Here is a 14,596-nt window from a genome sequence, read left to right as displayed (position 1 = left end):
AATCACATTTAATTTCACAATAAGAAAACCAGTAAACAAGTATATGTAAATCACCATGACTAGCATTAAGAACATAGGACTGCAAACTACTCATTAACATGAGCCAATCATTTGCAACAAATACTTTTCCAGTAGAAGATAACTACAAGAAAGACAGGTGGCATAGGCTGTGAAGCAGCCATTGAAGTTGTCTAATATGTTGAACTCAGGAGCATTTTCTGCAGCCAAGTGGTCAAATTTACCCCCTGGTCACAGCTTGGTGATGGCTATTAATTCGGGTGGAGAACTGGGTGGTGCCCATTTTTACATAATAGTCTGTGTAAGAGTTACAGCATAACTGTTACATGATAAGACTTCTTTCACAGGTGGCTTTGCTGATAATATGGTAAAATATACCTCTGATAGGACTGAGTAGGCTGTGTTGAGTGGATACAGAGCAGGTTCTGCACCAGATATTCCACAGGGATAGGATCTTCAAGGGGGTTGCAAGTGAGGGTCCCATAAAGACAGGCCACATTGTTTTTACATAGATAGGAGCTGGAATATCAGTTTGGGAGAAGTGAGAAGGATTGTGGAAAGTCCTGGATTAGGATGCAGTTAAGTTGTTCTTTGCATAGACTGATACTGGGTAAACAGGGTGGTCCTTTGCAACATGGCAGCCTGTTATGCCAAGTTGTTTATGGCCCATGTACAGTAAACTACCCTATGTACCCAACATCCTAAATCCCTTATCCCTCTCTGTCACCCATTAACTCCTTTTTCTTTATTTTTTCTGCTACCTCACCACCTCCTAATGCATAAAGAAATTGTTAAAGTTTAATGTTTAGCACAACTTTGGCTACTGCCTGCTCTGTCACAACTCGTCTCACTAAATACGTTTTAATGTGTCTACACCAGTGGTTCTCAAAGTGTTTGCCAGAGTGCACTGGTGCACCCTAGAACATTTACGGGTGCGCCCTGTAATATTTTAGGAAAACATGTGGCCAAATATAAACAAACATATAGCTACTCAATTTTATCCATTTCACGACAGGTATAATATGGAGGAAATAAGGTGGCTTATTTTCCTTGTAGTGTCGACAGTATTCAGAACATTTCATACTGACTGTCTTCTCTTTTCTATTGCTGCTAATCTTAGCTACCTAACAGTAGTGGCTGTTTAGGAACTGGGCAAAGGTATTTCAAAATAATGAGTGATGATAAAGCCATTGCTGGCCCATCGAGGTCATCCCTTACACCACTGAGAAGTGTAAGGAATTCTAGGGAAAGTGTAATCCAGAGTGGGTCAATAAAAATAACTATTCAGATGGCAGAAAGCTGTGGTTTGCAGAAACAGAATGGTCAGATAATTGTCACATTGCTACAATCACAACAAAATGCAGTGGTGGGAGTAATTAATTCATTTAATAATGAATGTAACTGTATTTATGAATGTAACACTTTATCCATGGTAAAGTTTGATGTGGCCAAAGCAATAACTTATTGAATATGCTGTATATAACTTGCAGTCCAAGACTGCAACAATGGACTACAGGATTCTTACAACATAGTGCTTCACAGTCATTCATAATTAATAAAAGCCTCAAATGCCATTTTCTTCAACTTCTTGCACTAGAAATGCACATTACAACAGCCTTACCTTAATTTCACAATTTTTGATAGAAATAATGCACTTTTAGCAAACCCTTTTTACTTTTGTGTGTAAAATATAGCTATCTTAGTTGCCCGTCAGTACCAGACGCACAGGTATCTGTGGATGGCTAGCACCGGTCATGAAGTTTTCCTAACCATCCACCCTCTCACCACCCCTTGCCCTGTAGGTGCTGTGCAAATTATTTTCATATGCCTTGTTTCGTGCCTTCTTTCTGTAACCAAACAGTACAACACTTATGTCACTCTTAAAGTTTGTAAATAAACATTGAGTTAATGCACAGTGTTGTCAAGTGTTAATGGATTTCTGGTCAGATCCAAAAGTTCAGAATGAGGAAAAATGGTGAAAAAAATATTTGACGACTGACGGATTTTTCTGACAAAAACTCTTACGGATATAGTATCGTGCTTTTGTTTTGCAGTTGATTTGCCTATGGACATTTTTATTTTATGATGGTAGCCATACTGAATTTGAGCCTTGTGCACAATGCATGTGATAACAACTTGTCCATAGAATTCAGAAGGTTTCGTCTCATTTCCAATGATTGCGAGCCTATTCCACCTAACTCCAAGTGGCGCTGCAACAGCACGTAGGAAGTGTATTGCATATCATTATTATTGGTAATTTTGACCTATTTAAGTACCATGACAGTGTATCAAAAAATTATAAACAACATCTGCAACCTGTCACTTTTTAATAATATTTTACTGAAAATACATACCTTTCTGTCCTCAATAAAATATTATTGGAAAGAGAAACCGGGAGAGGAAATTATCTGTGAGAGCTGATTACTGTTTGACCTTGAGCTGTCCATGACTAAAAGAATTTCATTTCATATTCTTTGCTACAGATGATTTGCACTTATGAACACAATCGTCATTGTTCGTGAAGCCTTGCTACTTCTGAGTGTCATTTCCACTGCAGTTTAGTGATCCAGCAGATTCATGACAGAAGCTTCCAGAAAGGTTAATGGAACCTGAAAATTACCATTGGCAGCACTGTTAACCCATGGAGGCACAAGAATCCAGGCCCAGAAGGAAAACAAGTTTCCACTGTTGTGCATTTGACGTTATCACAGAGCTTCCAGGTGATATGTCAGTGAGGTGTTGTTAGCATATGTGGGGCTCGTGTTATGTGTACAGCGTACTACTTATTTTCACAATCACTAGAAGTGAATGTTATATGCAAAATACAATTGAATAAAATGAAGAGATTTCTGAAAACCAAAGATATTCTTGAAGAATCTGACTCTGGGCATGAACAAATGCTAAGTGAAAGTAAAAAAGGAAAGCAGTGGCCTACTCTTAAGTACAATGACAGCTACTTATGCTATGGTTTTACTTGGACTGGGAGCGAAGATTATGCTTTCCCACTATGCTTCGTATGTGGGTATAAAATGGCAAATGAATCTCTGCTTCCTAGTAAATTGAGCAAACATTTTAAAACAATGCATTCACATTTGCGAGATAAACCTGTAAGCTATTTCAAGAGATTGTCTAAACAGCAAAACAGGGCAGCAAATTCTTTTAAAAGTGTAATGTCTGTTTCTAAAAAAGCTCTGATCACTTCCTACCAAGTCTCTGAACCAATAGCAAAGTGTATGAAAGCTCATACTATAGATAAGTTACTTATTTGGCCTGCTTGTATAAAAATGATCATGACGATGCTAGGAAATAAAGCAGCTATGAAAATAAGCAAGATTCTTTTGTCGAATGATAGAGTTCACCGGTGTATTATAGAAATGTCTACTGATATTGAGAAAAATGTATGCAGTAATAAACTCAAGCACTCAAACTTTGCATTGCAAGTTGATGAATCAACAAACATTACCGATCAATCGCAACTCTTAGCATTTGTCTGTTTCATTAATCAAGATCAAATAGTAAATCAGTTTCTTTATTACAAAGAATTAAGTGTGTCTACTAAAGTTGAGAATGTTTTCAACATTTTAAATGATTATCTTAATAAGTGGCAGTTAACAGTATGTCGTGTGTAGGCATTTGCACAGATGGTGCCCCTTCAATGGTAGTGTAAAAAAAAAAAGTTATCGTAACTCAGTGCTTCCTTAATAGGGAGGCCTTAATAGCAAAAACATTGAGAGAAAATTTGAGAGAAGTCTTAGAGCAAGTTGTTCAGATGGTAGATTTTATGGAAACAAGACCTGTCAAAACCCATTCATTCAAAAAACTTTGTGTCAATATGGAGTCAGAACACAGACTGTTGCTTTTACACACAGAAGTCAGGTGGCTGTCGAGGGGGAAGTACTTACCCCTGTGCATGAGCTAAGACAAGAAGTTCTCGTGTTTTACAAAGAAATGAAACATTTACAGTTTTGCAACCTCCTTTGGAGTGAATTTTGGACTCCCAGATTGCAGTATTTGGCAAATATATTTCAGCAGTTCAATATTTTGAACACTAGCATGCAAGGGAAAGAAGACAATATTCCCTGCATCCACCTACAAAATTAAAGCGTTTCACAGAAAACTACAAATATGGAAAAGAAAAGCTGTTCAAGGTAACTTGGACCCATTGGTAAGGAGCACATGCATGAATGAAATATTTCCAATAGTAGTAGATAATTTCATAAGTTTAGAAGAGAAACTGGATTCATATTTTCCGTCCAACACTGAACAGTACTAATGGATTCGAAACCCATTCATGGAAACTTCAGGTGATTTTGGCTTAACATTAACAGAGGGTGAACTGGCAGCTATATCTATTGATCATGAACTGATGATTAAGCATTAAGAAAAGTCTCTAGAAGCCTTTTGGATTTCTATAAAAGAAGAATATGTGTCGATATCTAAAAAGGCTTTGAACATTTTACTTCAATTTTCAACATCATATTTATGTGAATTAGGATTTTCTGCACTCACCAAAATTAAATGTAAAAAGAGAGGAACTCTTCAATGTATTGATGAGGAAATGAAAGTTTGTCTTTCAAATATATCTCCAAACATCGAAGAAATCACAAGGACACATCAGGCTCATGTTTCTCAAACACTAGAAAGAGTAGACGTAAGGTATGATTCATTTGTATTGCATTATTACTTTTCTCTATAATTTGAATTAATCGTTAGTTTTATAGCATTAGTTCATTTCAATACATTTCACTTAATAGTTTCTCTTGCCTTTCGTCTTGGCAGGGCAAGAGGCAACACAGTGCTCAGCCATCGCATCTGGATGACAGATCGTGCTTCATGAATCTCTCTCACTTTTTATACAAAAATTATTTGTTCATATTGTGATAATGTATGTTTTTATTAATATAAGTTGTATTTTCTGTAGTCTGGGCGTGAAAATCAAAACAAAATGATTCAATTGTTATTTTATCACTGTATTTATTTCCTGTATTGGCTGTTGTAAAATATTCCTCAGAAATGTGTATATAGTATGTCCACAATTATTTGCGGCCTTTTAAATGTGCACAAAGCTCAAAAAGTTTGAGAACAACTGGTCTACATCTTTGAACATGATGAACTATGGTTCAAATCCAAACCTCAGTCATTTGTAGGCAGTGGTTTACCAGTTTAATTATGAATGATGAGTATGAAGTTTTAACCTTCTACTATCTCTCACAAAACCAAAAATAAAAGGATTGAAACATTTGAACTATGATTTTACAGAAGAATACTAAAAATTAAGAGAACAGAGATAAAAACTGAAGGGGTTCTCCATAAAATCAGCAAGGAAAACAACGTGTATAGAGCACTAACTATAAGAAGGGACATGGTGGTAGGCAAAAATTGTCGAGAACGATTGAGACTGTAATACACTAAATAGCCGAAGAGACTTGTACAATTGCCTAATATTGTGTAGGGGCCCTATGAGCATGCAGGAGTGCAGCAAAATGACGTAGCACAGACTCGACTAATGTCTGAAGTAGCGCTGGAGAGAATTGAAACCATGAATCCTGCAGGGCTGTCCATAAATCCGTATTAGTATGATCTGAACAGCATGTTGCAAGGAATCCCAGATATGTTCAATAATGTTCATGTCTGGGGAGCTTGCTGGCCAGTGGAAATGTTTAAACTCAGAAGAATGTTCTTGGAGCCATTCTGTAGCAATTCTGGGTGGGTGGAGTGTTGCATTGTGCTGCTGGAATTGTCAAAGTACACCAGGATGCACAATGGACGTGACTGGATGCAGGTGATTGGGCAGGATGCTTACGTATGTGTGACCTGTCAGAGTCATATCCAGGCATATCAGGGGTCCTGTATCACTCCAACTGCACCCCACACCATTACAGAACCTCCACCAGCTTGAACAATCTCCTGCTGACATTAGGTTGTCTCCACACCTGTGGATGTTCATCTGCTCGATACAATTTGAAACGAGACTCGTCCGAGCAGGCAACATTTTTTCAGTCATCAACAATCCAATGTCAGTGTTGATGGGCCCAAGCGAAGTGTAAAGCTTTGTGTCATGCAGTCATAAAACGTACATGAATGGGCCTTCGGCTCCGAAAGCCCATATCGATGATGTCTCGTTGAATGGTTCACATGCTGACACTTGTTGATGGCACAGCACTGAAATCTGCAGCAATCTGTGGAAGGGTTGCACTTCTGTCACAGTGAACGATTCTGCTAAGTCATCGTTGGTCCTGTTCTTGCAGAATCTTTTTCCAGTGGCAACAATGTCAGAGATTTGATGTTTTACCAGATTCCTGATATTCACGGTACACTCGTGAAATGGTCTTACGGGAAAATCCCCACTTCACCGCAGCCTCGGAGGTACTGTGTCCCATCACTCGTGCACCGACTATAGTACCACATTCAAACTCACTTAAATCTTGATAACCTGATAATGTAGCAGCAGTAACCAATCTAACAACTGCGTGAGACACTTGTTGTCTTATATAGATGTTGACAACCACAGTGCCATATTCTGCCTGGTTACATATCTCTGTATTTGAATACACATGCCTATACCAGCTTCTTTGGAGCTTCAATGTATGTAAAAGAAGCAAATGAGGACATTGGGCGTAAGTGCTACACTGAAATGAAGAGATAGGTACAGGAGAGTAAATTATGACGGGTTGCATCAAATGAGTCAAGAGACTGATATGCTGTTTTCTGCTGTAAAAGTGAATCTTCAACCGTTTTAAGATTCTGTTTTGTTGAAATCAGTCACTACATATTCATAATGTAGTTGTGAATATTTACAGTGTCAGTCTAAAGAAGAAGTTACCTACAGGATTCAGTACAATTCTGTAATATAAATAGGCACTGAAGAGAACCAGATTATGTAAATTGCAGCAATTTATTCTGATATGATGTGTTTCCTGTACCTAAATTTCCTTTCGTTTCTAGAACTTGTTTTTAATTGTTTCACTCAACAAATTTTTTAAGTTGCTAATAAAATTTAATTATGAAATTACAATGATAAAACAACCTTTCTAAGCTCTTCCTCCCTTCCCCTTCCCCACACAAACCCAAACCTAGCTCTCCCTCTCCCATTATCAATCTCATACACCTCTCCAAATTTTTCTATGACAGATTTTCACCCATAAAGAAACTAGTCTTGAAGTTTCCCTTCACCCGTAACTTAGAAATATGAACTCTACTTACCCTTGTGCAGGTGATGCAGCATCTGCAATATGTGTTGATGGTGCTGGATCAAGACTCAATGACTTCGATGATGAGGTGGAGCTACTCGCGGTAGACGTGGACACAAGCCGCTGGGGATCAGGTATGTTACGCCACGGCCACGGATCCATCAGTTCAGTGCCCGCTACTGCTATGAAGTTATTCATCTTCAATACATTCCACACAAGTATAAAAGCATATAGTTAATTCAAAAATAGCAAAAACGTTATGGCAGTAGCAACAAAAATATATAACGTAGACACAGTAACAAAGGTATACAATCTGGCATCTAAAATTATTTAGGAAGATGCTTAAAAACTTTATAGGCAACACATTACAGCTTAATGTTATGTAATATTAGCTCTTATTCGGAGGTAAATTATTTGAGCTTAAAGTTTCTGAAACAAGGGCTGGCGCAGAACAATTCAATGTTATTGATAAGAAAATTCAGAGCTGTTCAGACAGAATTTAAAATGTTTTCAATCTTCTGAGCAGTCGAATATTGTAAAAATTGTAGAGGCAGACAATTAGAGCAACAAATAGGCCTGATCTGATAACTGCTCACTAGAAGTGCATATATGTACCAGAGAAATTTCTATAGTTACAGTGACACAAAAAGTTGTTGCCAGCACTCACATCTGTGAAAGATCTGAAAGACCATGTGCTACAGTACCATCATGAAGACACTGCTACAGGTACCCCACCTCTGTATATTCATTGTTATTGAGAGTTTTATAGATGTTTAAAATGTGTAATGTGAAACTTTTCTCACAAAGACAAAGACAAATAAACAATGGCTTATAAATAAGTTACATCATAACATCATATTTTAATATGAAGCTGATATTCCTATGGAAATGAAATGACAAAAACTCTTGAGAAAATATCCAAGCACACTTGTGGAGAATTTAGCAACTGGAGCCAGATACAGTGTGCTCAATAAAAAACTGTAATTAGTATACTTAATAACATAAAAAAACAACTTATGAAAATGAACCATGAGAATAAAGTGGTATACTGCTCATTTGGGAAACTGAATGCTGCATTCACAAATAAATTTCCAATGTGCCTGAAATGAAATGTGCGTATTACCAGTAGTGTTGTTTCAGCAGAGAAACATGACACTTAACAATGTGAAAGAGAAAAATACAGAAGTTAGAAAGAGGCTACTGTGATATGGAGAGGGAGTGTGAATTCAGCCAAATGAACATAATTTTGTACAAATACCTCATTTTGGTCTTCTAAGATGTCTTTTTAAGGCAGTGATTAGGAAGCCACTTCAAAGCTCTAACTACATTACAGTGTTAAACAGAGCTAGATAACAAATAAAGCAGTTAAAATTTTTTAGATCTTTTGAAGAAACACATTTCATACATTGTTTGATTCATTAATAAGTAATGGGTATTGAAAACGAAACTCAATGAAGAGTTGAGAGAGCCATTTAAATAATACTAGCTGAAAGAGTAGGATGGGGTCTTTTTAGCCCTTAAATCCTGACAGCCAGATGACCTAGGATGCATTTGCTTTGGTTTGACTAGCTGGAGAGAATGTTCATAATATGAAACAATTTCAGTAATAGCAATATGAGGAGGACCTATCAACAAAAAAATATATGAACACTCATATCTATAAATGAAAAGAACAAAGAGAATTTTTTCCAAAATAACCGTACTTACAAAAGTCTTCATGATTTGTCTTGCTGACAATACGAAATACATAATCAGATGATTCACTTTCTTGTTGTGCTGGAGCTCGCCCCTTTCTTCGAAGACGTGGAAAAACTTTGCCTGCACATTTCAAACATACTGTCAGAAACAATGTAGAACTACAATAACTGTACAGTGATCAGCTATTAACCTTAAAAAGTACAGCAAACAATTGAGAAATATTTGTAACAATGCAATATTGCTGATTACTTCATTGTGAAACCACAATTTTAGGACACTCTATTTCATATTTCTCACAATTTTAGTCTCAACCACTCACGTGTTTGTACAAATAACAAATTTATGCTCTTCACTCACAAAATTATTCAGCACTACTTTACAGTAGTTTCTAACAGTACCCAGGATGAGTCTTGTTAAACTTCAGGAGTCCCTTTATGCTGACCAGGTTTTTTCTTGTGTTTGCTAGATGAATAGACATTTTTTTTCTTGATGGTCAAGCAAGTGTTGCTGTTTATTTTGCTGCTTTTCTGTGTTATAGCATTTTATTTAAACATAATTTTGTGAGTATGACTCCAAATCTGAGCTTTTTCCACATACATGAGTTGTAAGAGTTGACGGGGAAAGGGGATGGGGGAGGTCGCTCTTGATGCAGCAGGATCTGACTCATAATGGTTCTTCCTGAATATTTTATTTGCTCCTATTTCATAACACAGTTACATTGCCTCACTATGAGGTACAACCGGAAAATTACATAGTGAGCATGGTTTCTGCATTGTAATGATGCCTACTGGGTACTAAACAACAGTTTAAAGTTTTCAAAATCTGTGTATTAGCACACTGACATCCATTGTAGCCATACTGTTCCCTTGGTAACTTTTCTGTGTCACATTTTGACTTGTCCTCTGTGAACTTCTCTGATATGCAATTTGTATCTCTCAGAAAAATTATGAGTCAGATCCTGCTGCATCAAGAGCGACCTCCCCCATCCCCTTTCCCCGTCAACTCTTACAACTCATGTATGTGGAAAAAGCTCAGATTTGGAGTCATACTCACAAAATTATGTTTAAATAAAATGCTATAACACAGAAAAGCAGCAAAATAAACAGCAACACTTGCTTGACCATCAAGAAAAAAAATGTCTATTCATCTAGCAAACACAAGAAAAAACCTGGTCAGCATAAAGGGACTCCTGAAGTTTAACAAGACTCATCCTGGGTACTGTTAGAAACTACTGTAAAGTAGTAGTCAGTTTAATGTCATTCTTTTATTTGAAAGTCTTTGGTAAAGACATGTAACCCATTTGAAGTCTTTTAATATGTTTATTAAATTACTGAAAATCACTTTATACAGAAGCACAACAGCACAGTGCATAGATTACTAGATATATCATTATCATATTGTGCAACAGTTTTAGTACAGTGCTGTCAAAGTTTTTACAGTATCGTCTCTTTAATTTCTTTAAGAAGATGGTTTGCAAAATACAGCATGAGTTAGATTACATCAACAAGAATGTCATAAGAGATATTTTGCGTAATTTTTACACCGAGCAAAAATTTATACAAAGTGTCAGGACATGTTGTCTTCTTTGTTTTCTCTGACAAGAAATTGCTGCCAGTTATTCAACACAAGAGAGGATGGATATGAGGCATCACAGTAGTCAATCCTTCGTCTTCCTATAAAATTTTTATCCCCCAGACTTACTTCCTGTACCAACTGACAATTCCTTGATGCCTTAACGCACTTAAGCTCAGTACCTTGACATCAGTTATTCCATATACCCATCTAATCTTCAATGATCTTCTGTAGCACCACATTTCAAAAGCTTCTATTCTTGTTCAAGTTGTTTATAGCCTACATTTTACTTCTATATAAGACTAGACTCCAGATAAATACTAAAGAAAAGACTTCCTAACATTTAAATTTATATTCAATGTTAACAAAATTCTCTTTCTCAGGAAATGCTTTTTGTGCTACTGCCAGTCTGTATTTTATATCTTCTCTACTTTGGCTATCGTCCCTGATTTTTCTTCCCAAATAACAAAACTAATCTACTACTTTTACTACCTCCTATCCTAATCTAAATCCCTCTGCATCACCTGATTTATTTCGACTACATTACCCCTGTTTTACTTTTTTTGATAGTCATCTTATAACCTGTTTTAAAGACACTATCCACTTTGTATAAGGTTCACATAACTTCCCAAATGGATCAGTAAAATCCATAAAAGGCTATTCAGCAATCAAACAAGTAGTGTGCAATGCTGAGAATAACACACAAGACAGGCATGAGGCGGTAAGTTGGTACACAATGTGGTGTAGTCTTAACAGCAACAATTTCAGAAATATAATTGCATCAACATTGTGACTACGGCTGACTATGAGGTTTGACTGATGCATCACTTCCTCACTGCACTATTACCATTAGAACAATATCAGTAAAATTCTCTATTTGTGCATGTGTGATAACAGCAGTTGCTGTAAAAACAGTTTATTAATACTGTGTACGTCACAACTGAAATAATTTTTTTTCACTAGTATACATTTTTATTTTTTATTTAGTTGAAAATTTTCAATTGTAGGCTTTTCTCATCCATTACTTGCTTACTGTGGGGATGTGCTGTCTGCATGCATCTTTCACTAGAACACTCCTCATCAGGACAAAGCAGCTGGTCAAAGTCGGGCTTGGCAATCTTGTACAAGATTGGTGGTATGGGGATGGTGTCAATGTAGCAGACAATTGAATAGTGGACCTCCTAAGGAACTCTGGATGGGCACATGAGAGCATGAAATTCAGGCAGGAGGTCAATGAAAAGGCCGGAATACATCACCTGCGTCATATTAATGAAAACAAAGAAGTGGTGCACTTTGTTGTTCTCCTGTAATGCTGTCAATGAGGCATTGGCCGGTAACCTCAGGGAGCAGACGCAATACTCGAAGTCCACTCTGATAATGGGGTCAGTGCATTGGTGATGGTGAAGGTCCAGGCTGATCCCATTCTAGGCCAAGGTCAAGGGTACAGTGATATATGCTGTAGGTGGTGATGGTGGAGTTACTTGCTACTATCAGGAGGATCGCCGAGGCAGTGCCAGAGTCCTGTACGAGCTTCAGCGTGTAAGCGGTCAACTGCCCCTTATGTACTAAGAACAACATATCTTTGCCTCACGCAGGTTGCAGTATGTACTGTCGATAGTTGAGTGCCCACCAAAGGATATTCAGTGTCGAGACTCCGAACAAGTAAGTTGTTGGCTGCTAAGTGAGCAGGACGGATTGTGGCAGGATGGCCAACCGCGTTTACAATTGTTTAACGGCTGTGTGTGTCACCAAAAGCCACGGGCCTAACCTCCAGGCGTTAATAGTGTAATTTGTTTGGTGTGTTGAAGTGTTCATTTGTGCACACCGTGATTACACGACATCCTCGCTAGATACGCAGGATTTGGATTGCAGTAAGGATCGTGTATTCAGTGTCACATGAAGAATATTGGTATGTGACAACATTAATAGGTGACCTGTGATGAGTTAACCCTTATAACTTTGTCAGACGAAGGGAGTAACTGCCTCATTCATGCTGTTTAGACAAAAGATATAGAACATTGACAACAAAGTATGTACCGATTATTGCTACCTGACACCCTAATTAGCTTCGTTGGATATAATACGAAACAACTACCGTGCAAATATTACCCAATCCACCTCATCAGTTGCACATGCTCAAACCATTTTAAATTGTTACGCTATAATCCACTAGTCAATAACAGGGGGTTTAATAGGGAGTGTTTCAAGTGGGAGACAGATAACATGGAGCTGATGTCAATCAGGAATGGCGTGGTGGAGTGAGCATCAGAGACAAGCAGGTGCTTTGAGATCAAGCAGCAGCCAGCTGTGCCTAAACACAGTAGCCACTGGTGTTTAGGTGTCCAGATCAGGGCTCCCTGCACTTCACAGCATCCAGGCTGAAGTGCTTGCGGTACCATCAGAGACCAGCCATGTCACAAGAGGTGTCGGCAGGGCAGCAGAAGATGCAGCAGCAGTAACCACTGTTGTGCCAATGCCTGGAACTGCACAGCATTGGTCACAAGTGAGGTGGGCTACAGTCGCCTACAGCATTGCCATGATGGCACAGAGGTGAGAAAGGATGTCATATACTTCCAGGTGCTGTGCACTGTGCTGCACATCAGTGGGGACGGGAGCAGCTGGTGACATCATTTACAGCATGTTGAGCAGCAAGGGGGAGTACACAGCTGGGCGGCTGGCAGAGCGATGGCCAGCTGACTGCATAGGGTGGGGGTGTGGTTGGCATGTGGCAGCGGCAGTCACAGGCAGGGGGGCCAGGGTCTCGTGCATCCCGCCAGTGAGGCTGGCAGCATCAGTGAGGGAGAGATCAGCATGTGACACCACAGCTATCTGTATTGGGGCCGGGAGGAGAGCCAGTCATACGTTGTATAGGAGGCCATCAGAGACCATGTGTGGCTTTGTCAGGCTTTGGAGGAGTTGCAGGAATAATGAGGTTTGCTGGTACCCACACCATTTGAGGGAAAGGAGGTCCCAGACACACTACATTTCAGATGATGTTGCATCACGAGACAGTGCCAGAGTGTCTTGTAATGATCATTGGCTGAGGGCAATGCGATGACATTGCAGATCTCCACTTCATTTGTTGGCTTGAGTTGACTGATCAGCACAGCGAACTTGGGGACATCCTGTGTGATGGTGCAGCCAACAAAGATAGCGTTCACTGAGGACGGCAGTTGGGACGCAAAACTGCTGGATGGTGTGGTGGCAGCATGTGGGAATTCGGAAGTCAGCACTTCGATGCCACGAGGATTGTTGACAGCAGATGCAGGGGCTGGTGTGGGCATTGGGGTGGAGTTTGGTACCAGGGGTTGGCCATTATTGGTCATGTTGTCGTGAGCTGCACATGCAGTCAGTATTGCAGTGTTCCAGTTCTGAGAGGCATGATGTTGTATGGCACTGGAGTGGCAGTCCCATGCAGCGAGATTTTGGTTGATTCTGTGATAGAAGCCAAGGCTGCTAGGTTGCACAAGGGGTGGTGAAACACACAGAAAAAAAGCTCATGATGCAAAGCACACCAGTGTCCACAGCACAAAAACAGAAGTTGCTGCTGGTATGCGCAATTGCACAGGATGTACACAGTAAACACACGAGACGAGTGCACAGGCAGTAACGGTTGGAGCTTGGAAATCTGACAGTACTAATGTGGATACTAACACTCGCTGGTCAGAATGTCTTGCAGCGTGACACTCCGATTTACACACCAGGCTGTGCAGAGACGGTGTGGCACAGGTGAGGCTTAAAACTTCACAATAAGCATCTCAGGATGAAGCACATAACCACGTGGCATGTCCAACACAATGCAGGAGTGGGGTTGAAATCAATGCTGACGCTGCAAGAAGACCAAGACTGAGACTGAGGCTAGGTTGGCAGAAGTCTCCCTATTAGCTGAGCTGTTTTCCAGTACCAGTAGCCAGCAATTATAGTAGGTGGGTATCCAGTCATGCAGCAGAATCAAAAGCATGAGGTGGAAAGTAAATGCATAAAAGAAGAAACTTCCTGCCTCACAGATAGCTGAAGCAGCCTAGGAAAGCATGGAACCACTACAAGCAATGTGCTGCGAGGGGCTAGCACAATACCAAAGAATATGACATTGAATATTTAAAATACAATTGTGGCTG

At 39.2% G+C, this 14,596-nt stretch overlaps 1 protein-coding gene across 1 annotated transcript in view; it reads right to left on the bottom strand.

Moving 5' to 3' along the window:
* The window catches only part of LOC124711809 (small G protein signaling modulator 1-like), a 319,654-nt gene that overhangs the window by 171,966 nt on the left and 133,092 nt on the right, over positions 1 to 14,596 (bottom strand). The window contains exons 13-14 of the mRNA XM_047242033.1: positions 8,916 to 9,026; positions 7,222 to 7,390 (exon numbers count right to left, since the gene is read on the bottom strand). Of these exons, the coding sequence (XP_047097989.1) occupies positions 7,222 to 7,390; positions 8,916 to 9,026 (280 nt within the window). The remainder of the gene's footprint in view (positions 1 to 7,221; positions 7,391 to 8,915; positions 9,027 to 14,596) is intronic.

Source organism: Schistocerca piceifrons, chromosome 8 (assembly GCF_021461385.2).
Source record: "Schistocerca piceifrons isolate TAMUIC-IGC-003096 chromosome 8, iqSchPice1.1, whole genome shotgun sequence".
NCBI classification, from domain to species: Eukaryota; Metazoa; Arthropoda; class Insecta; order Orthoptera; family Acrididae; genus Schistocerca; species Schistocerca piceifrons.
Note: the sequence above shows the minus strand (reverse complement) of the source record. Positions and strands in the feature narration are given on the sequence as shown.